General features: G+C 34.1%; 1 protein-coding gene across 1 annotated transcript in view; it reads left to right on the forward strand.

Moving 5' to 3' along the window:
* cacna1g (calcium channel, voltage-dependent, T type, alpha 1G subunit) overlaps positions 1-24,710 on the forward strand; it is a 403,764-nt gene that overhangs the window by 352,682 nt on the left and 26,372 nt on the right. Inside the window, exons 29-33 of the mRNA XM_073918537.1 lie at positions 5,263-5,414; positions 9,877-9,986; positions 13,884-14,017; positions 17,291-17,361; positions 20,168-20,246. Coding sequence (XP_073774638.1) covers positions 5,263-5,414; positions 9,877-9,986; positions 13,884-14,017; positions 17,291-17,361; positions 20,168-20,246 — 546 coding nt within the window. The remainder of the gene's footprint in view (positions 1-5,262; positions 5,415-9,876; positions 9,987-13,883; positions 14,018-17,290; positions 17,362-20,167; positions 20,247-24,710) is intronic.

Below are 24,710 nucleotides of genomic sequence, written 5' to 3' on the forward strand. Positions count from 1 at the left end.
ACTGTTGTCTGGCAGCCAAATTCATTTAGAACACATGGGTTAAAGAGCAGAACATCGACCTCATCGCAGATCCTAGAAGTCATAAAAATAACCATAAATAAGGTAAATAAATAAATAATTACCAAAGTGGCCATGTTTAGCCAAGTGTGGACTTTTAAGATTCATAAGTTGTACATTATGAAGTGGAGGTAATGCCGAGTCAGCACATTTGAAAAACACCGGGAGCATGGCTCCAATTAGTGGAATTAAAACCAGATGGGTTAGAAGATTCTTTTGGTAATTACCCGCAGAACCGGCATTGCTGGCATCTCATCCTGAGAACTTGCACTAGAGTGACCTTACATACATCACATGCAGGTTTAAGATTTAATGTACATCCAATCGGTTGTAGATTAAACCCTCACATGCTGATCTGGGGATTATTTTGAAGTAACATTCAGTTAGTTGTGCGTTACGCTGTTTGTTTAAAAGGTGCTTAACTTCCCACAAAATATCGATTTTAAGTTTCATTACCTCATGGATTGCAAAGCTTTAAAAGTAACAGTTGCTAGCAAGTGGCAAGTCCAAACTAGGCAAATGTGAAAACGCAGTAAAACCAGTTGTTACATCTTAGTTTTGCTCATTTTAATAAATAAATAAATAAATAAATAAATATTAATAAAAAATTAATAAAAGACTGATTTGAGAATAACTGGTTACAGTGCATTTAGAAAGTATTCATAGCGCTTTACTTTTTCCACATTTTTTATGTTACAGCCTTATTCCAAAATGGATGAATTTATTTATGTCCTCAAAATTCTACACACAATACCCCATGATGACAATGTGAATTTTTTTTTTAATTGTTGCAAATTTATTAAAAATAAAAAACCTGAAAAATCACATGTACATAAGTATTCATAGCCTCTAAATTGAACAAAGATATATTCTTCTTAGTTTTATTATTCTTGATTATTCTTGATATGTTTCAGCAGATTAAGAGTTCTCCTGTTGTAAATTCAGTTGATTGGACATGATTTGAAAAGGCATACACCTGTCTATATAAGGTTCCAGGGTTGACAGTGCATGTCAAAGCACAAACCAAGCATGAAGACAAAGGAATTGTCTGTAGACCTCCGATACAGAATTGTCTTGAGGCACAAGGCTGGAGAAGGTTACAGAAAAAAAAATAAAAAATCCACTGAGCACAGGGGCCTCCATCATCTCTATGTGGAGAATGTTTGGAACCTCCAGGACTCTTCCTAGAGAAGCCATCTAAGCTGAGTGATCTGGGGGAGAAGGGCCTTAGTCAGGGAGGTGATCAATATCCCAATGGTCACTCTGTCTGAGCTCCAGCGTTCATCTGTGAAGAGAGGAGAACCTTACAAAAGGACAACCATCTGTGCAGCAATCCACCAATCAGGCCTGTATGGTAGAGTGGCCAGACGAAAACTACTCCTTAGTAAGGAATTTGCCAAAAGGCATCTGAAGGACTCTCAGACCCAAAAAAAAAAAAATTCTCTGGTCTGATGAGACTGAAATGGAACTCTTTGGAGTGAATGGCAAGCGTTACGGTTGGAGAAAACCAGGCACCACTCATCACCAGGCTAATACCATCCCTACAATGAAGCACGGTGGTGGTAGCATCATGCTGTGGGGATGTTTTTCAGCAGCAGGAACTGGAAGACTAGTCGGGATAGAGGGAAAGATGAATGCAGCATTTTCCAGCAGCACAATGACCCAAAGCACTCCGCCAAAATATGAATGAACCAGCGATCTTCTTGCTGTGAGGCGATCGCGCTACCAACTGCGCCACATTGACACCCTGAAGTAATTGTAAACTATAAAAAGTTATTTTTAATATTAAATACTGTAGTATGGGGTGGCACGGTGGCTCAGTGATTAGCACTGTTGCCTCAGAGCAAGAAGGTCACGGCGTCCCGGCTGGGCCAACTTGGCATTTCTATGTAGAGTTTTTATGTTTTCCTCATGTTCCTGTGGGTTTACTTTGGGTGCTCCAGTTTCGTCCACATTCCAAAGCCATGCACTATAAGTGAATTGGGCAAAGAAAATTGTACCCATGTATGTTTGTGTTAATATGAGTGCGTATGGGTGTTTTCCAGTACTGGGTTGCAGCTCTGCGTAAAAAAAGTGCATCCTCTGTGTAAAACATGTGCTGGAATAGTTGGCAGTTCATTCCACTGTGGCAACCCCTGATAAGTAAGGGATTAAGCTGGCGGACAATGAATGAATGAATACTGTAGTACATGTACTGTATCGTGAGACGAAAACTGAATTATATAAACTTAAAGCTTGTTAGAAAACTTTTAAAAGTATATTGAAATTGTCAAAAAAAGCGAAAGTTCTAAAAAATAAACTCAGTATATAAATGTAGCACGCTATTGTTATTAATAATAAATATTACAAAACTACTACACAGAAGCAAAGTCTATACTGTGTGTAATACCAAATTTAGACAATGGCTTACAGAAATCTTTCAATGTTAAACTGAGATTAACATCCAAAAAATTACTCACATCAACTTTAACAAGCAAATAATTTGGACATGTTGTAGATGAGTCATACTTGTATTCACTATCCAGTGGGGAGCAGCTCCGTGATTAAATAAATACTGCTGATGTGGCTCCATTATGTATATATATATACAAAAAGGAAAGGTTGAATGCAGCACCTGTTCCTTCGGCCCAGTGGCTTGTGCCAGGAAAAGCCTGCCTAATGGGCTGACGGGACCACAGGGAACACAGCTGCCGCTCACAGTCCTGTCCGTGTTTAGGGATGATAAGCCCCCCCGGCCCCCCACTGCTCTGCCATCCCTCCAGTCCTCTCTGTCCTCACAAAACACAGAGAATAGAAACGGATCAGCAAAACTAAGCATTTGCACAAGTCTGTCCTTGTGGAAAGGAGTTTCTTTTATGTCTCTGGGAATCTCATTAGAAAGGCTATGATGGAATAGGGGTTTGTTTTATGGAGGTGTCTCTGAGTGAGCAGATTTTGGTCACCGTGGACCCTCAGTCTGCTTTGATCTGGTATTTGGAACAGATCACAGAAACAGGAGAAGTTCACACAAAAATGAAAAGGATGTCTTGCACTTGCCCTTATTTAGTTTAATTTACCTGTAGGAATATCTTTGATGCTATTTAAATTGGGGATTTTTTTAAAGCTTCAGAAAAACACTATTACATAAAAATTATACAGCTTGTGCAATACATTATGTTTTGAAACTGAATGTGTGTTGATGCACAAAAAAGTTCTAATTGAAAGTAAATATTCAACTGGACACGGTAACTGCTGTGGTAAACGGTAAACCTGTGGACCACTAAACAGATCTTTATGTATTTAATGTTATTGACATAGTACAATTGATTATTTTACAAATGAAATGTTGCTAAAAGTATGAGTTTTCAAACATTTTTGAGTATAACACCTTGTCCTAACAATATGTGACTCTGTAAAATGCAATAAAAGGCATTTTGTCCATCTAAATCACAGTTTCTTTGCTAATCTGCCATTAAATTTGACAATTGTTTTTTAACAGTTTTCACGATTTCTGTGATGTACAGTTGAAGTCAGAATTATTAATCCCCCTATTTATTTGTTTCCCCAATTTATATGGAGAGAAGACTTTTTCAACACATTTATAAACATAATAGTTTTAATAACTCATTTCTAATAACTGATTTATTTTATCTTTGCCATGATGACAATGCTTCATAGTTGACTGGATATTTTTCAAGATACTAGTATTCAGCTTAAAGTGACATCTAAAGGCTGAACTAGGTTAATTAAGTTAACTAGGCAGGTTAGGGTAATTAGGCAAGTTATTGTATAATAAATAATAAGTTATATATAAAAAAGAAAGGAAATTCTAAGGGGGACTAATAATTCTGACTTTAACTTTAGCTTAAAAAACAGTATACTAATTATTATTATTATCATTATTTTTATATCATCACCTTAGAATGATAAGGTTCTATCTGACATTTTTTGTCAAAATTGAGTTATCCACATATTCTTATAAAATACAATGTATTTACATTATGTGATTTTTTTTTAAATAAGTTGTTTACGTTTTAAGGCTTTTTTATTTAAAAAAACAAAAAAAAGGTTTAATCTACAAAGTAAAATTCTAGCTTGGCTCTATAAGGCTCTTCCTGTGAGCCAATCAGCATTTCGAAAGCACGCATGAGGACCAATCAGGATTCAGCTTTTTTTGTTATTCCTTCGGACTCTTCTGTTGACAGCGAGAAAGAAACCCAAAATCAGAATCGACTAAATAATGCTGCGCCACACAAAATTGAGAAGAAACCTCCCTATCGACTATTTTATAGACAACCTTGTCAAGGACAGCAGTCTAAACTCCATATAAGTTTGTTTGTTTTGTTTTTGTTTCTTAATTTCAACAATAAATGTTACCCTATTAATCACATAAAAAAGTTACAGCTGCACTGTACAAAATATTTAGCACAGCCTTGTATGCTTAATTTGAACAAGAAAAAAATATTAATCTTAAAACATTAAATTAATGTTATAGAAAGCAAAAAATAACTTTTTTTCAACACAGTTACAACACTAATTTTATTTTTTTTAAACTAAATAATAAGCAGGCTGAGGTTATTTCTTGAAAAGTAATGCTTAAATTAATGATCTGCTAGATAAAATATTATAATTCCAAGCGAATAATGACTCTTTTAAATTAAAATATTTTATCTGCATTTGCCCTGTTTATTTTACCCCAACTTGCAAATTGAAGATAATTTCGATCATTTACATTTAGAGTACATTTAGGTTCTCTGACATTTTAATTTATGTAAGAGAACTGTTACACACATTTTGTTTGCCATATGGAATGAAAACTCTTTGTAGCTCAATATCTCAATCATTTAGAATGCAGATAGAACCTTATAATTTCAAGGCAATGATATTACAACATCTTGTCTGGATGTTAGGACATAGTGCAACACAAAAAGTATTTTTATGACAACTCTATAGTGCATCTATACACTCAAAGCTCAAGGCCCTAATCTTTATAATGAGTTCTGTCTGTTCAAATTGGTTTGGAAAAACTAAAGGGGACACATCTATAAATTTTCATTTCTGGGTGAACTTTTACACATACAACACATTCTGTCTCTTAGCGTCTTCTCTTGTCCACTGGTTCTTTCCCTTTCCTCTTCTTGTTCTCGGTGTGAGGATGAGTGTGTACGAAATGTTTGTTTCAGTATGGTTCTTTCATGCTTCCTCCATCTTCCCATGATTCTTCAGAAGCCCAGAGTAAACCCTTTTACTCCGATTACTGCCCAACACGACGTCTCATCTACAACATGTGCAAGAGCCAGTATCTGGACCTGTTCATCACCATCGTCATCGCCCTCAATGTCATCACCATGTCTATGGAGCACTACCACCAACCAAAGGTAGCACTTCTTGGAAAGCCAGCAGTAATAATGCAGATCTTGCAGTGAAATCATATTTCAGTAAAGCAAGACACTGCAGTGTGGATAGGGTAAAAATAAAATAAACAATAAGCTAATCATTTGCACCACACTTTCCCTGTTGATTGGTGACATACAAACTTGCAACATTGCACTAATTATATACATAACATATACATTGCGATTGTGATTTTCGAAAGTATTACATCGCTTTGTAGTTTATATAACCATTTGATGAGTCTTCCCATATAGTTTGATGTTGCACTTGGACCCGGAAGCCGCTTCACATGACGTCACTCTTAACAAATGGATAATTATGGTGGCTTAAGAAAGCTAACATACTGTTATACTACATAAACCTATTATTCTTCCCTCTTCTTCTTCTTAGACTATTTTAAAAACACATCTTCTCATAGTCCATTCATACTACAACCACCAAACTTACTCCAAACCTCTAAACTATACTGAATTAAGTTGCTTTATTTTTCCAGCATACGGTTTTCCAAAATCTGACCTGGAAATTTCAGAAAATTTCTGTTGACTTCCCTGCTAAAAAAATCCAGCTTAAACCAGCCTAGGCTGGTTGGCTGGTTTTAGCTGGTCAACCAGGCTGGTTTTAGAGGGGTTTTGGCCATTTCCAGGCTGGTTTCCAGCCATTTCCAGCCTGGTCTTAGCTGGTCAGGCTGGGAGATGACCAGCTAAAACCAGCTTGACCAGCCTAGCCAAGCTGGGAGTCCAGCCAAAACCAGCTATATCCAGCTTAAACCAGGCTGGTCAAGCTGGTTTTAGCTGGATTTGGCTGGTAATTTTCCAGCCTGACCAGCTAAGACCAGGCTGGAAATGGCTGGAAACCAGCCTGGAAATGGCCAAAACCCCTCTAAAACCAGCCTGGTCAACCAGCTAAAACCAGCCAACCAGCCAAGGCTGGTTTAAGCTGGATTTTTCAGCAGGGTTAACATTACACCAAACTTTGTGACCTGATAACTTTGCACCAGGCTGTCATAAAGGCCTACAGTTGTGCTCTTTTAACTCAAACTACCAATCTGCAAATAACTGACAAACTTTTGACTTTCTAGCCACACCCTAGCAACCACTGACAGCACCCTAGCAACTGTCCCCTAGACTTCAATTGTAAAAAAACTTTACATTGGACATGCTAACAACATACAACTTCATACTAGAAACATACTAACAAACATACTATTCATACTAGCAGCATGCTAATTAATACTATAAATATACTAGCAACAGGCTAAGTCATACAAAATGCTAACAACCTGATAGTTTATACTAGAAAAATGCTAGCAGCATGCTAATTCATACTAGAACCATGCTAATTTATGTTAGCAACCGGCTAGCAACTACTCAGAACACCCTAGTATGCGCCTAGCAACTCCATATCAACACCTTAGCAACCACCTAATAACGCCTTAGCAACCACCTAGCAACCACTCAGAAAACCCTAGCAACACCTTAGCAACCACCTAGCAATGCCTTAGCAACTGCCTAGCAACCACTCAAAACATTCCAGCAACCACTTAGCAACACTTTAGCAACCACTCAGAACACCTTAGCAATGCCTTAGCAACCATTCAGAACACTCTAGCAACTATTTAGCAACACCATAGCAAACATTCAGAATCTCCTATCCACCACCTAGCAAGAAACATGCCGATTCATACTAGAAACATGCTAACATATATGTATTTATCTATGCCATCTGATCAAACTTCTTAAAAATACTTCAATGATTTAAACTTCAAATTTTAGACTAGGCTTTCTCAAGCCACCATAAAGTTTGTCTACGAACTTTACTTTTCTAAGTTAAGGTTAATTTTCAGGTTCACACTTATTATGAATTTTTAAAAACCTTTTGTGACTTTTTGGTGTCTTTACTGTGAACAAGTTTTACTGAGCTGATTTTGGGAATCTATTTCTATCAAGAAAATCATGTATAGGCAAAAAAAATGCATTTTTGTTAATAGAAATGTTGTTTAAAAGCAGCCAAATTAGGCAAAAGTATATTCTTCTAAAATATTATATATAAAACAGAACTTGGGGTTTTAATATTGAGGTGCATTACAGCTTTTCTCCTGTGGTGTCTTGCTTTAAGAAAATGAACTCTCTGGTTCTTCAAACAATGTTGATGTACATTCGTCTTTCCCTTTTTCACATTGTGGCTCTGCAAAATATATTTGCTGATTAGGCAGTTAATGTTTATACACTTTTTTGTCTGTACTGTCTTTTGATTATATTATGGTGAGAATATAGTTTTGCTTTATTTATTATGCTTTATTTGCTCTCTCATTGTGCTGCTCCGGGACATGTTATACAGTTGCCTGTGTAACGAATTCTTATGAGAGCAATGTCTCACCAAAATAAACCACATTGTAGTGTACACACTGAAATGAATGCATATTCCCACATGACACTACAGAGACAATTTTTGAATATTCAATAGAGGACTAAAACAATAATATGAGTTCGCAGACAAGCTCTGGGAGTTTAGACAGAATTTCTGTACATCGCTGAGTTGTAAAGAGTAAAAAAAAAAAAGGTAGAAAAGAACAAAGGTATTTTTGCTAGCAAAATACTTCTATACTTTAATAATTCTGTAGTTATTTTTAAAGGCACATGTAGCTAAGTTATTTTAAAAAGGAATAAAAAAAATAATTTATTATTTAATTTAAATATTTAAGGCAAGTAAAAAAAATCTGTATAATTTATTGTGAAATATTGTTTCGATTAAATATCTCTATTATAATTCTAATATTTCTATTCTTTTATATATTATATATGTTTTCGGATATTGTTTATATAAAAGCTGATTTTTTTATTAAAGTATTAGATTAGTATTAGATTTAATTTACTACATTTATTAAGTATTTACAGTTTGAGTCAAGTGTGCTGTTCTATAGGTGTGGTATAATTTTATTCCAATTTTCAAATACAAAATAAAATAAATTAAAATCTGCTATTCCAACATTTACTTTTGTATTTAATTAAACATATTTAAACAAACACTGTTATTGTTGTTAAAACATTGATATTGAATTTAAACTCTAAAAACACATCCCACCATTTTATTTAATGCAACAATTTCTCTAAGTGACAACATGTTTTTTCTATATTCGGAAGTTATTTCAACTCTAATTACTGAATATATATGTTTTTAATTTACTCAAATACTGTAAATTATAATATCAAATTTTTTTCGAATTGTTTTTTATAGCTGTACATAATATAAGTAGCATAATATATTGTACAGTTAAAATAGTAAATATTTATAAAAACAAGGTCGGCATGATAAATAAATAAATAAATAAACAAACAAATAAATGAATAAATAGTTAGTTAGTTAGTTAGTTAGTTAGTTAGTTAGTTAGTTAGTTAGTTAGTTAGTTAGTTAGTTAGTTAGTTAGTTGGTAGTAGGACCACACAGAATCTTTCAGATTTCAGCAGATTTTTAGCCCATCATTTAGTCTATTTATTTAATTGTGTAAATGTGTGTAAATTTATATTTATAAATTTTTTTATTAATTTTATTAATAATTTCGACTAATATGAAAGTGTGCATTTGATTTATTTGCAATAAGGGTTGTAAAGTAATATTTTCTGTCTTTTAGTAGATATATTATATGATATATACTTGCTTTGTTTACCAAATAAGTGGATCTAGATTGATATGCATTATAACCATTAAATAAAAGTTTAAAAGCTTATTTTATTACTTTTAACATTTTTTGAATTCATATATTAAGCTTTTAGTTACTATACTCCCAAAATAATTCTGAATAAATCTGCAGATTCTTTACAAAATTCTCTACAGAAATAGCAAAAAAAGGCTTATATCTTCTCCAATCAAAATTTTATTTAATAGTTTTGTATCTTATCTGTGGTCATATCAAAATCTGTGTTTATTATCCCCATCATCAGTCAACTACATAAGGATGTTTTTCAGGGTTTTCACCCATCATTAATGGAGGTCTGTAACCTCACCTCAAGCTAAAAATAGCAATCTGTTTTAATTAGAGCCTCGGTGGCCCACACAATCTTGGAGGAAGTGGAGCAAAGAGGATTGTTAGGCTTTGACCACTTACACCCTCACTCCGTCAACAGAATCAATTGATTTTCTTGAGCATCATCACAGTTAGCCTGCCCTTAATTACTGTGCTGGGTGAGAGAAGGCCAGTTCTCTGTCAATGTTCACTCACTGTCAAAATCTGAATGACAGATAATTATAAGCACTTACCCTCTGCTTATCTAGTCTCTTTCAATAACTCGCCATCTTTTCCACTGATGAACAAAATCTGCTTAGCGAGTGTTGTTCAGCCATTCATAGACTACAGTTTTTGTAATTGATTTATTGTTCTGAAGTGGTTGATATATGCTTGCTGTAAGCTTTGTCACTTCTGTACTTTTACTGTTGCATTCTCTTGAACAGGTTTTGAGTGATTCCCTAAAGATCTGTAACTACATCTTCACAGTCATATTTGTGCTGGAGTCCATCTTCAAACTTGTTGCTTTTGGATTTCGCCGCTTCTTCAAGGACAGGTAGTAGACATGACCTTCTCACAAGTTACAGCAAAATCCAAACCAACTATGCTAAAAAGCCATTCTCATAGATACTTCAGTGGCTCTATTGTGATTTTGTGTGTGTGTGTGTGTGTGTGTATGAGTGAGTGAGTGAAAAGGTTTTCTTAGCAGTCCTAAAGCCACATCCTTTGAAATTATATCACAGCTTTGAGATTCTTTGGTTTGCCACAGACTGTCAGAAGCACATTGACGACTGAATGCTCTGGCGTCTGTGGTGGAAAACAAGAACCAAATTTATATCCGTGTGGTTTTGGTAAAAGAAACCCTTCTAAATCACTCTCCCTGGGGCTTAAACAATAAGAATGCATAATCAATGACATTTATTTCTTTTAAATTAGTGATAACTGATACATGTCTGACATTACAGCTTTAATATGCACATGTACTCACACATATTCTCTATATATGGAATTTGAATGATCCATTTCTCCTTTAATTAGTCTTGAATTATCAGTCAATATGAGGATTAGGCCCTTTACTGAAGTTGATAGACCAATTGAAGTTCTTTTAATGGCGTAATGAAGAGCAATTCATGTCAATGTATTCTGAGATCCCTAATCCACGTGTTGGGAAATGTAAAACAGCTATTTGCATACTAATAAGAAGTTTGACATGGCATAATTGATATGATTTTAAAGCAAATCCCTCAGCAAAGAGCTTCCATTGGTTGAAACTAGGGAAAAGATTTGCAGAATTATGTTACACTTCAGAATTGTGATATTTACTAGCAATTTCCAATAAATTGTAAGCAACTGATTAAATAAATGGGAAGTTTTGAAGTAGAAATATTTTCTTTTAAATAGAGAGATTTTTATTTCTTGGTAGAAATTAGCCTCTAGATAAAAGTAGATGCCTCAGTTTTATCCCACACTTTAGTTTTGAGCAATTGCACAACATAAAGTCAAAATGCAAACTGACAATTGTTAGAAAAACTTCAAATTGGACTTTCAAATGTACAAGTGCAGGATTTTTTTTCTTGATGCTAAGGAAAAAAGTCTGAATTAGGTCAAAAAATAGTCAAGAGTTGTGGATGAATGTGATATTGACAGGTGTGCCTGGCCTTCAGAAAGCATGTGCAGTCATAAATAATTAAGAAGCAGCCTCTTCTCATAGGATAAGAAAACTCTGATATGAATAATAATGTGAAACCGACGCATTATTTTTGCACTTGCATTTCTGCAATACGTCGCAGATTTTGATCCCGCCCCAAAAATCATTTTAAACACGGAAGCTTGAATTAGCTGACAAAAGCTCAAAATTATCCAGTTTTCCCAACAATTACAGCTGACAGGTGCTAACATTGTCTTAACTGATGCTCAACACATACACATCTGTTAAAATCTCAAAAAAAGTACTCAAGGGTTTTGTCAACCTTTAATGATCACATTGGTAGTTCTATGATAGCTGACATACACAGCCATATTAGTCAGATTTGTTGCTTGGGCATGGGGTGTTGTAGTACTGAAAGTGTCTACTGCTGTCAAATCGCAATGCACTGACACACAGCTAACCAATCACAACATATTTAGTTTTCGGAAGCCAGGTCTTCATACAACAGAACTAATTAAGTTGTTTGTGTTGGGCTGTGTAGAAAGGTATTCTAATAATATAAACTATGTAAAAAAAAATCTTTTTCATCATTCGTTGTTACATGTGATTGAACTAGCCATAGAGAACTGGAAATAAAGGGATTTCATTAAGCATTACAGGGTTGGTTGTCAGCAACATTGGCACACTTAGTATATCATGTTTGAGATACAGTACAGTAATACAATCAATTATTGCATACTGATGCCTTTTGATGTTTACAAATGAACTAAATCAAACAGATTTGCCAAAATCAGGCTGATATAATTTAGTCTGAATTATATTTTAACTTATAATATGTTAAATATTATTATATATTATATTACATTTCTGAAGTCTGTTCAAGAAGTACAGGATTAAGAGTTTAAACTAAGACTGGTATTGATTTTCACCATTGGAAATGACTTTCTATTACTTTGATTAGTTCTTTCATGCAGCAGCTCCATGTCTACAGGGATGAAGGATGGAGGTGTACTTTGATCACTGAACCTCTTAGTGAACACAGTCGGTGGTAAAAATGTAGAAATGCTTTGTGGAATCATTTGACTTCAATTTGCCCAGATATCTAATGAAACGCCTCTGATGGCTACGGGCCCCAGAAAATTGAGGTGACTTAAAACTGGCTCTAGGCTCTACCTCACCCATGACAGTGCTATATTTGACCCTCAGAGGAAGTTATTTAAAGTTAGCTGCAAAGTTTGAAGCCATCGTAAGAGAATGAACAAGCTGAGAAAATAGCAGGAACATCCAGGGTCAAATTAGTGTTATTCACACAAAATTAGGTTGCTTAGTTCATTTCAGATTTTTATTGCTTCCATATTTTGCCTGCTGAAATTGAGTTTCAAACTGTGACTGCTGTTGTAAAGGGATTCTTTATTAACTTTTAGTCCTTGTGCAGTTTGGTGATTTAAAAAATTAGCATTGGACAATTGCTTAGTGTTTTTTTAAATGCTTTTAAAGGCATAGTTCACCCAAAAATGAAATTTTGTCACCAATTACTCACCCTTCACTTGTTCCAAACCTCTTTGAATTCCTTTTTTTTTAAACACAAAAAAGGACTAGTGCCAGGGCTCCCCAATTTCTGTTTAACAAAGAAAATATTTTTTTAACACATTTCTAAACATAATAGTTTTAATAACTCATTTCTAATAACTGAGTTATTTTATCTTTGCCATGATGACAGTAAATAATATTTGACTAGATATTTTTCAAGACGCTTCTATACAGCCTAAAGTGTCATTAAAAGGCTTAACTGAGTTACTTAGGTTAACTTGGCAGGTTAAGGTATTTAGGCAAGTTATTATATAATGATGGTTTGTTCTGTAGACTTAAAAAAACCTATAGCTTTAAGGGGCTAATAATATTGACATTAAAATGGCTTTTAGAAAAATTTAAATCTGCTTTTATTTTAGCTGAAATAAAACAAATAAGACTATTATATAATGTAGACTATTAAAACATTGCATATAAGAATCAAGAGATATAAACCTGCAAATTGCTTAAGAATTCTGGCTTTAACTGTATACAGTTGAAGTCAAAACTATTAGCCCCCCTTTGATTTTTTTAAGTTTCTTTTTTGAAATATTTCCCAAATATTTAACTTATATTTCTATTTCTTTTATTTCAGCTAGAATAAAAACAGTTTTAATATTAAAAAGAAAAAAAACATTTAAAGGTCAAAATTATTAGCCTCTTTAAACTATATGCAGGTTTATATCTCTTGATCCTTATATCCAGTGTTTTGATACCAGCATTATACAATACTTTGCCTAATTACCCTTACATGCCTAGTTAACCTAATTAACCTAGTTAAGCCTTTAAATATCACTTTAAGCTGTATAGAAGTGTCTTGAAAAACATCTAGTCAAATAAAATGTACTTTCATCACGACAAAGATAAAATAAATAAGTTATTAGAAATGAGTTATTGAAAAATTGTGGGGAAAAATATACAAGGGGCTAATATTTCAGGGGGGCTAATAATTCTGACTTCAACCGTATACAGTATACCATAAGCATTGACATCAATATTAGACAAAAGTCAGTGTCTACAAAAGATTATTTTTTTGTATTAAGAGAAAGGAAATTCAAACAAGTTTGGAAGTGAAGAATGAGTAAATGTTGACACTTTTTATAATTTTTGTTTCAACTATGTCTTTAAATAAAAAAAATACAAATAAAAAAATTGAAAAATACTATGCAATTGTTCAACGTTAGAACTAAGAAAAAATAGTGCATATTTTTTTACTTATCAAGTGTCTTCACACAGATGGAACCAGTTGGATCTGGCCATTGTTTTGTTGTCTATCATGGGCATAACACTGGAGGAAATCGAGGTCAATGCTTCCCTTCCCATCAACCCTACAATCATTCGCATCATGAGGGTGTTGCGCATCACTCGAGGTTTGTCTTCTCTGCATCAATTTTTTTTCCCTGCTCGCCTCAGTAGATCAGAACCGCTTGTGTTTGTCACCCTCGGGAACTCTGTTGTTTCACACACTGCTCAGCAGAAGCCGGAGTCTGTGGAGAAAGAGTCCAGATGGCTGGAATGAGAAATTCTCTTCTCTACTTATTTCTTACACATAACACACACATGCTTGCCTTCTTGGACCGATTTTTCTTCCTCTAATGAAAGAGCTGCTGGGAGAGTCTTTATTGATTATTCCCTCAGCAGAGATGGCCAAGCAAACACACCTGCTCAGATGTCTGTGTTCTCATCAGGTGTGTGTGTTTACTGTATGTGTGTGTGTTTTGAATTCAGCCTCCTGGATTCATTCAGACTTTGCTTAACTGCAATCATGATTGTGAGTGGCTGATGCTTTTGACTTTCATTATGCCACTGCCATATTATCATATATATAAATTATTACATTGTAAAATATACTAAACTCATTAGTGATATTGGTAAATATATATATATATATATATATATATATATATATATATATATATATATATATATATATATATATATATATATATATATATATATATAATTTATTTATTTTTTTAATTTGTAAAATTATAAAAACATTAAAATAGTAATAAACAATTTATTAATTTGATTTAAAACTGTAAAATATTACAGTTTGTAAAAAAATTATTACAATTTAAGACTGCTAACTAAAATAATATTATGAATATTTTTCAAAATATAGAAACATGTATTATAAGATAAGTCCAGCCTAAATAAACAGTTTTAAAGTTTGATATGGCTTAAAAATAGTGTTATACACCATACCTTTGAATGGTAGTGAATACATTACAAACATTAGCATAATGAAAGTCACAGACATTCTCCACTCAGGGCCATGATTGCAATTAAGCAGAGGGGCTTCTCCTCCTCATGAGCATCATTTAAGCAGTGTGTGTGTGGAGCATGACCCCAATAATAACATGCTTCGTGATCTGACCACTGTGAAAATTACAAAACAAATTCCACTGGCTGTTTTTACAGGAACACTGCTTATTGTGTGCACATTTATTGCTTTAATAAAAAGAGTCACAGCATTGTTTTGAAGGCCAGATTTGTCAAGATTTGAATAATATATATTTTTTTTAATTTGACATATCAAAATTATTGATTAGATTAGATTAGATTAGATTAGATTAAACTTTATTGTCATTCCACATGTACAAGTACAAATACAAATACAGTTTAGATCTAACCAGGAGTGCAATAGCAGAAAGTGCAGGATACTTATATAAGTTATTAAGTGCAATTATAGGAAAACTTTGGTGATATTTTTAGATAGATTTACTTTGAACATTTTATACAGGTTGTATTGGCTATGAACCGAGATTAAGATTATGTAGATTTAAGACAACCATTTTTATTTAGACATTTCTAAAGTTATACACTATTTCTGTTTCACACAATTGCATCAATGTTACATTTTCAAATATGTGTTCATTAATGTAAAAAATGTCATTTCAGCAAGCTTTATATTTTAATATATAATTACTTTATTATTTTCCATCTTTTTAATAGCAAATCTTAAAATTGATGACATATATACAGTTCAAGTCAATTTTACTAATTTATAGTAATAATAATTTAACATTTTTTATGGTAATAATTTGCCATATAATATTGTACTAGATAATTCTTTAAATACTACTATAAAAATACACTTAAAGTGCAATTTAAAGGCTCAAGGTTAATTAGGCAAGTTAGGGTAATTAGGCATGTTATTGTATAACAATGGTTTGTTCTGTAGACTATTGAAAAAAATATTGTTTAAGGGGGTTAATAATATTGACCTTAAATTTTTTTATAGCAAATGCTGTGAAAAAATCCTTTCTCTGTTAAACATCATTTGGGAAATATTTAAGGAGGGTTAATAATTTTGACCGATAAACTGTAGACATTTGATACGACAAAAGTAATTGTTTTGATTGAGTTTAATGGATATTCACTATTCATAATCTATAATGTTTTTAATAATATGCCCAAACTATTATTTGACAAAAAAACTACGGTCAGGTTAATGTATTTTTCTGGTAATATAAGAAAAATGTTACTTTATAATTGCTTTTATTTATGCATTACCTCACCAGCTAAATTATATTTTGCTTTCATGTGCATTTGTCCCTCTGTTCTGTTGTTTGGTTGTTCTGTCATAAGATTAGTGTTTTTGTGTATTGTATTTATGTATTATTGTATTGTTTTGTTTTTCTTTCTTCTATATTTTGTTGTAGTTTTATAAAATGCAGAAAGCACATAAATAAAATATAATTGTAAAATATACTAAACTCATTAGTGATATTGGTATATATATATATATATATATATATATATATATATATATATATATATATATATATATATATATATATATATATATATATATATATATATATATATATATATTATTTATTTATTGATTTTTTAATGTGTAAAATTATAAAAACATTAAAATAGTAATAAACAATTTATTAATTTGATTTAAAACTGTAAAATATTACAGTTTGTAAAAAATAAAAAGTTTTTTAAAATGCAGAAAGCACATAAATAAACGTTTAAAACTTAATAATAATTTTGACTTCAACTATATTTTAATAATACATCTCACTTGTAGAATTTAAATTACTTTAGTTTTTTTTTCCACAATTTCTGTTTAACGGAGGGAAGATTTTTTCAACATATTTCTAAACAGTTTTAATAACTCATTTCTAATAACTGATTTATTTTATCTTTGCCACAATAATAGTAAGTAGTATTTGACTAGATATGTTTCAAGACACTTCTATACAGCTTAAAATAACATTTAAAGGCTTAACAAGGTTAATTAGGTTAACTAGGCAGGGTAATTAGGCAAGGTATTGAATAATGCTGGTTTGTTCTGTAGACAGTCGTGGTTCATAAATTTTTTTTTAACTGTTTTTATTCTAACTCTAAAAAAAAAACAAGACTTCCTCCAGAAGAAAAAAATAGTATCAGAAATTCTGTGAAAATTTCCTTGCTCTGTTAAAAATCATTTGGGAAATATTAAAAAAGAAAAAAAATCAAAAGGGCCTAAAAATTCTGACTTCAACTGTATATTGGAACTATTTTAGATCTGTCTAATCTAAACTGAGTTTTGTTTAAGAACCCGATAGGGCAACTTTAAATAGCATCCCTTTATATCCTGTATACACCTCATGTTTGCAAGCTTGTTGTCCTGTCCTTTTCAGTTCTAAAGCTACTGAAGATGGCGGTGGGAATGCGAGCTCTACTAGACACTGTGATGCAGGCCCTTCCTCAGGTATGCCAAAAAACGTCAGTAGGTGTCTTTTTCTAAGTCCTGAACTCCACTCATTTACTTTATGGAGAGAGAGAGCTCCAGGGTATTTGTACCCTGCGGCCCCTCGGCTCTCCACAGGCCTCATTTACACCGTCAATCTGCCATGAAGAGGTTACAGTAGTGCAAACCTGACAGAAGCCAGAGGAGAAAATCTCCAGCATGCACATTCTTCGATTGTATGTGTGAAGACTGATGGTGTGGAGACTGATGCTTTTACATACAGTTTTACTTTTTACTAATTGGATTAGAGCCTGCTTACCCGTCACCTAATCTCTGACATGGCTCCTACTGTAGCATTTTTACTGTTTCACCTTTTTTTTATGGTAAAAACAATGTAAAAATATAGATATTTTAGATTATATTAAAGTGTTATTTTTTTGTTTTCAGTCTAATGTAAAGACAGCATTTGTACTAGAATTATATGCAAATTAGTGCATATTTACTGAAATAATATTTGATTTCCTCATGTTACAATATTTTACAAAATACTTTTTACAATTCTTAATATAATCTTTCAACTTATTATGAGGATTTTTCAAAAACCCTATTCACCCCGCAGTGTTCTGACTTAAAGTTGCTTTCCATGGTTCTGGTCTATTGATCTATTCCTCCTCAATTTGTGTGAGGTGATGTGCAGCAGTGTTCTAAGATTTCCTGCCAGATTGTGTCTGTTTGATCCCCGTGTCCTGAATCACTGTGAATCCAGCCTGTGAAGAGTGCACTTAAAGAGAGATTAGTGTGGGAAAAGAGCCAGACTTGGAGAAAGAAATGTCAGTGCAACTCGTTTTGTCAAAGTATCTGATCTGATTCCCTTTCTTCCTTTCTTTTTTTTTTTTTTTTTTTTTTGTAAAAATGTAAGCCTGACTTGGTCATCTGTGATTCCTGAATAAGTTTGGCTTGATTTCTCTTAATGGCTGTAGATGAGCCCTTCATTTGTCTTAATTGCAATAATATCAATCAATAATAATGATGTACAATAGACTGCATAACAGTAGGAACCACTCAATATAGCTTATTGTTATTACGTGATATATTTTACACTATGACATTTACTAAAGTGAACAAATATCTTACAGTAGACAACGCTTGATTAGAGTTAGACTACACGTGATGGTCTATTTTCTATTCAGTAAATACAGCGGGGGAATAAGTATTAGATACGTCATGTTTTTTTATTTTTATTTTTTTACTGGAAATAATATTTCTAAAGAAGCTGTTGAAAAAATTGTTATGAGTAATAACAGTGAAATGACACAAGAAGAAAGTACTGATCTACTGAAATTAGCTAAATATTTTTTGTAAAAGGCTTTTTTGGTGATGGCAGCTTAAAGACACCTCTTATATAGAGAATGGAGTTAAATCCTTTGCTCAGTTGTGATTTTTTTTTTTCACGACTTCAACAGTTTCACTTCAACAGGGTCTATGGTTCTTTATTATGAAGTGATCTTTATTTTGGATTTCTATCGAATTCAAGTCAGACGATTGGCTGGGCAATTCTACAGCTTGATTTTCTTTTTCTGAAATCATTTGAGAGTTTTCTTAGCTGTGTTTTGGATCATTGTCTTGCTGAAATGTCCACCCTGATGTCATCTTCATTATCCTGGTAATGTAGATGTTAGACTGAAGTGGCTGATATTAATTTACAAGGTTGAAGGGCAGAGGGTTGCTGAATAGCTACTAAGAGATTTCAGCTGCTGTCTGGACTTTTACTGCCTTTCTACACTTCCCTTTCTCCATGTGTTTAATACTTTGTCCCTGCGTCGTTTCATTTTATTACACATAACCTAATTTGTAAACTAATATTTTTTTTCTTTGTATATATGGATTTCTTTGGTTGTTAGCAACATCTGGTAAAAAATTCAAGTCAACAGCACCTTTAGAAATATGTTTTCTGAGAAAAATGGTGACGTGTTCAATACTTATTTACCCCACTGTATGTATTATTAGATACGATACTTTCAATTAGTCACATTTTCACTATATATATATATATATATATATATATATATATATATATATATATATATATATATATATATATATATATATATATATATATATATATTAATATTAATAATAACATGCTACTTATATAATAAATTAAAATAACATGTATAAGTGAAATTGATTAATTGTAAATATTATTTATATTTGATATTATTTTTAAATAAAAAAATTACTTAGGATTTTTATTAATATATTATCTATTTTGAAAAAAAATCATTTTAACATTTGCATATATTATTTATTCATGAATTCCACAATCTGCCTCTTGAGGAATGATGTGGTGAAATAAATGTCCACTGAAATAAAGGTAATGAAATTACTTAAATTATTTCAAATTAATTTATTTCTTATTTAGTTTAATCAGAAAATGTGAATTTTATCCATTATATTAAGTCAAATATGCCCAAGAACATAAAAAAATAAATACCAATTTAATTTGTGTCCTTTATTTCCACTTCTTACTGATTCAGAAAAAATGGGAATGGGATCAGAATACAAGTTGTCCAAAACATGTCTGGAGCTTGTGCACTAACCGCTAGCATGTGGGTGCCTACTGCTACAGTATACCACAACTTCGGCATAGTATGAGTTTTTTAGGTTTACAAACCTGGCAAGCTGTAATCAGGTGGAACACGGCTGTCATCTTCTCACTTCAGGGCTCTCTTTTATTGGCTTTTCACAGGTGGTATTTCTAGGTCTGCCCTGTCACTTCTCTTTGCCTCCATGACAAACTCTCCTGGCTTTCTCTATTTCTCAACAGGTGGGGAATCTGGGTCTTCTCTTCATGTTGCTTTTCTTCATCTTTGCTGCTCTGGGAGTAGAGCTGTTTGGTGACCTGAGTAAGCACAGCAAACCAAACACACACACACACACACACACACACACACACACACACACACACACACACACACACACACACACACACACACACACACACACACACACACACACACACAGAGGTAAGCAAATAAGAATCATTTCTCCTCATGGTCTAATTCACTCAGACTCAAAAACATGCATCTATGCAATTCTCAGGGCTTTCCCTTCCCTAGGTTATATTTAAAACATCTTTTACAATGATTTACATTCCCTAGGGGTCAGTGACACTATTGCAGGCACACAATTAAGTTATTTTTGTAGAAAACATAAATGTACTGTATATTTTGTTTCAAAAACACAACATGACGTTGAATTTAAAACCAAATGTTAGAAGCCAAAATGTACTGTACCATGTTAAAATCAACCAAGTCTATTCACACATTAGTACAGGCCAAACTTAAATGCAGAAATTTGTAGAGTTTGCTCTCAATTCATTAAGTCAGTTTGGAAAATCTTGAAAACCCTTGATTTATTGATTTATTCCATTTATGTCACTCATGTCATAACCCTCTAATCCTCCAATAATGCATGTTTGTTTTCAAATGCTTGATTTATTATAGTTTATTTGTTTAGAATTGCTGTCAGATCACTTTCACATATTTTTGAGCATTTTCCAACCTTGTCTGTAAAGGCAAAAACCATAAATATAGTATACCTGCAGCAGATTTTCTCCAGAAATACGTGGCAGCACATTTGGCCCCAGTTTACCGAATACAGCCTGCCCTGATTCATTGCAGCTCAGCACAATACCGGTGTTGATGTCATTTCCATTTCCAATCAGCCGGCTCAAGATAAACATAGAGACTTCATAATTCATATCCAGCTTTACAATGCTGTCCAAGTTCAATATATGGAGTCTGCTGGCTGAACTGAGATTGACTGTCTGCAGGGCAAACTTTTTTTTCTGTGTAGTCCCAACTAAGGATCGGTCAGGATTGTTGACTGGTTGATAAATAACAAAAAAATAAAATAAATAAATAATCACATGAAATGTTTGTGTGATAAGCCAAAAGATTATGACCAGTAAAAGTTTAATCAGTATTGTTTATAATGTCTTAATACGGCCACCTACAGTATTAAGCCCTGGGTAGATTTAATGGTAAGCAAGGGAAAATAGGCAGGGTTGCTTTGACATTGGCTAGGTATCTCTAAAACTGCAAGACCTGTGGGTTGCTTCCATTCAAAATTATGAAAGAAAGATTAAAAAAAAAATAACACTGGATACCAAACGCTCATTAATGCAAAAGGGCAACTAAGGCTATTTGGTCTGCTCTGAGCCAACAGGAGTTCTATATTGGCATATGTCACACTCAACTTGTAACAAACATGTTGCATCACACTCTGCTGGATACGGGGCTGTGTAGCTAAGCAGATTGACTATGGTGACCCATTTCCATTGTCAGAATGTCCACAATGGGTATGGAAGCATTGTCACTGGGCTTAGAGTAATTTCATTAGAATAAAGTTTGTCTGATAAAGGACACAGTTCTTATAGGGCAGTCCTCATGAACTGGAAAAAAAATCTATTATAAACATCAATAAAAACATACTGTATGGTAAAGCAATGGCCATTTGGTCTTTTGGATTTGGACATCAGAGAATCAGATTTATTTTAATTGTTTCGTAATGCTAAGCAATAAACAACACTTAACACTTGGTAAGTTAATAAAATTGTTCAAATAAAACACTGCCATTGCCTACTGCTGCATTTACATACAAATACAATAAGCACACTCTGAAGCTGACTTCCTACTCTTCAAACTAACTACAATCTTCTTAATCTTCAAAGTTTTTTTAGATAAATCTCTTCCTTGGAGTACCAGCAAAAAAAAAAAAAAACTCTAAACAGTAAACCATACTTTTTTTTTGACTGTTTCAGCCTCTCATTAAAGGTTGCCTCATAGAGAGGGTGTACATAACATTAAAATGAGTAAATAATAACATTTAAATGTTAAATGTTTGTATTCTTGCTGCATTCACTACTAGCAACATGCAGTGAGCATCATAATTCTGTATCATTTATGATCAGAAATGATTATGATTATTATTTATGCAACAGAAGGGACAGATGCGAGTCCATCGACTCACCAAAGTTGAGAATCCTTCAACTTTATACAAATGTATTATCAGGGCTTAATTTGTGCTGGAACAATCCGGATCTGGCAGCTCTTTTTGTGGTGACTTTTGGGGCGACAACTAAAAGAAGAAATATTTCAAGTAAAACTGAAATCAGGTGCAAAATAATAAGTCCACCCTTATATTTTAGATAAGCCTTATTTAGTATAAGACTGGGCAAGAATGCCAAAGATCTTTACAATCTGCTTAGGGCTACAGGTCTAGTTTGTTCATTGCACTGATGTTGATAGTATCATGATGCCAAGATCAAAAGAGCTGCCTGAGCTCATTTGAATGAAGATTGCTTGGGCTTATGAGTCTGGGAAATGTTTTTAAACATTGTCAAGCCATTCAATATCAACCCTTTTTTGTACTGTATACTTATGAGAAATATTAAGGTTTCCCATATGGCCATACTAGCCTTTCTTACCAAAAGCATGCATAAGACACTCCAGAAAATATACATACCCACATATAATAATAATAATAATAATAACTAGAATTGTACATTTCCTAAAGGAAATGTGAATGGGGTTTGCGTGGCAAATCGATGGGGTACAAAATGGTACTAAATTGGGCAATAGCACTGGAAAGGTAAGAAATGGTGGTTGCTAAGATGTTGCTAGGCGGTTGCTAGGGTGTCCTGAGTGGTTGCTAGGTGGTTGCTAAGGTGTTGCTAGGTGGTTGCTAGGGTATTCTGAGTGGTTGCTAAGGCGTTGCTAGGCGGTTGCTAGGGTGTCCTGGGTGGTTGCTAGGTGGTTGCTAAGGTGTTGCTAGGTGGTTGCTAGGGTGTCCTGAGTGGTTGCTAGGTGGTTGCTAAAGTGTTTCTAGGTGGTTGCTAGGGTGTTCTGAGTGGTTGCTAGGTGGTTGCTAAGGTGTTGCTAGGCGGTTGCTAAGGTGTCCTAAGTGGTTGCTAGGTGGTTGCTAAGGTGTTGCTAGGTGGTTGCTAGGGTATTCTGAGTGGTTGCTAAGGCGTTGCTAGGCGGTTGAAAGGGTGTCCTGGGTGGTTGCTAGGTGGTTGCTAAGGTGTTGCTAGGTGGTTGCTAGGGTGTTCTGAGTGGTTGCTAGGCGGTTGCTAGGGTGTTCTGAGTGGTTGCTAGGGTGTTGCTAGGCGGTTGCTAAGGTGTCCTAAGTGGTTGCTAAGGTGTTGCTAGGTGGTTGCTAGGGTATTCTAAGTGGTTGCTAAGGCGTTGCTAGGCGGTTGCTAGGGTGTCCTGAGTGGTCGCTAGGCCCTTACTAAGGCGTTACTAGGCGGTTGCTAGGTGGTTGCTAGGCGGTTGCTAGGGTAATTTGGGCGGTTACTTGGCAGTTGCTAGGGTACCCTGGGTGGTTACTAGGCAAGCCTCACATACATGCCTGATGAAATATTTATACTTAGTGAGCATTTCTAGCAAGTTACAGTACATGGCTAGTCAATATTAGCATGTAGCTAGTCACTGCTAGCATGTGTAGCATATAGGAAGTTCCGTTTGCTAGCATGAGTCAAACGAGCCAATCCCCAAGTCTCTACGATGTTCCGATGCTGAGATATAGCTGTTGATGAACGGTTGCTAGGGTACTCTCTTTTGTTGCTATGGGCGAGGTTACAGAGTGAACTTGAATGTGGTTGGCTGTCCAAGTCAAATGAGCCAACCCCCAAGTCAATAGGACACTGCTAAGCAAAGATATGCATGTAGGCCAGTTATAATGGCAGTCTATGGGACCAGTTTGGGGGCGTGGCTTGTGAGATTCATTATCATATTGAGATGCTGATTGGTTGTCTGAGTCAGATGAGCCATCCCCCAAGTCAATAGGACACTGCTAAGCAAAGATATGCATGTAGGCCAGTTATAATGGCAGTCTATGGGACCAGTTTGGGGGCGTGGCTTGTGAGATTCATTATCATATTGAGATGCTGATTGGTTGTCAGAGTCAGATGAGCCATCCCCCAAGCCAATAGGACACTGCTAAGCAAAGATATGCATGTAGGCCAGTTATAATGGCAGTCTATGGGACCAGTTTGGGGGCGTGGCTTGTGAGGTTCATTATCATATTGAGATGCTCATTGGTTGTCTGAGTCAGATGAGCCATCCCACAAGTCAATAGGACACTGCCAAGCAAAGATATGCATCCAGCCCTGTTATAATAGAAGTCTATGGGATCAATTTGGGGGCGTGGCTTGTGAGCTTCATTATCATAGAGTGATGCTGATTGGTTGCCTGAGTCAAATGAGCCCACCCCCATGTCTCTATGACACTCCTATGTAATGTTATAGATGTGTGACCTTTATAATGGAAGTCAATGGGATGTGCAATGGGACATCCCACCCC

Source organism: Danio rerio, chromosome 12 (assembly GCF_049306965.1).
Source record: "Danio rerio strain Tuebingen ecotype United States chromosome 12, GRCz12tu, whole genome shotgun sequence".
NCBI classification, from domain to species: Eukaryota; Metazoa; Chordata; class Actinopteri; order Cypriniformes; family Danionidae; genus Danio; species Danio rerio.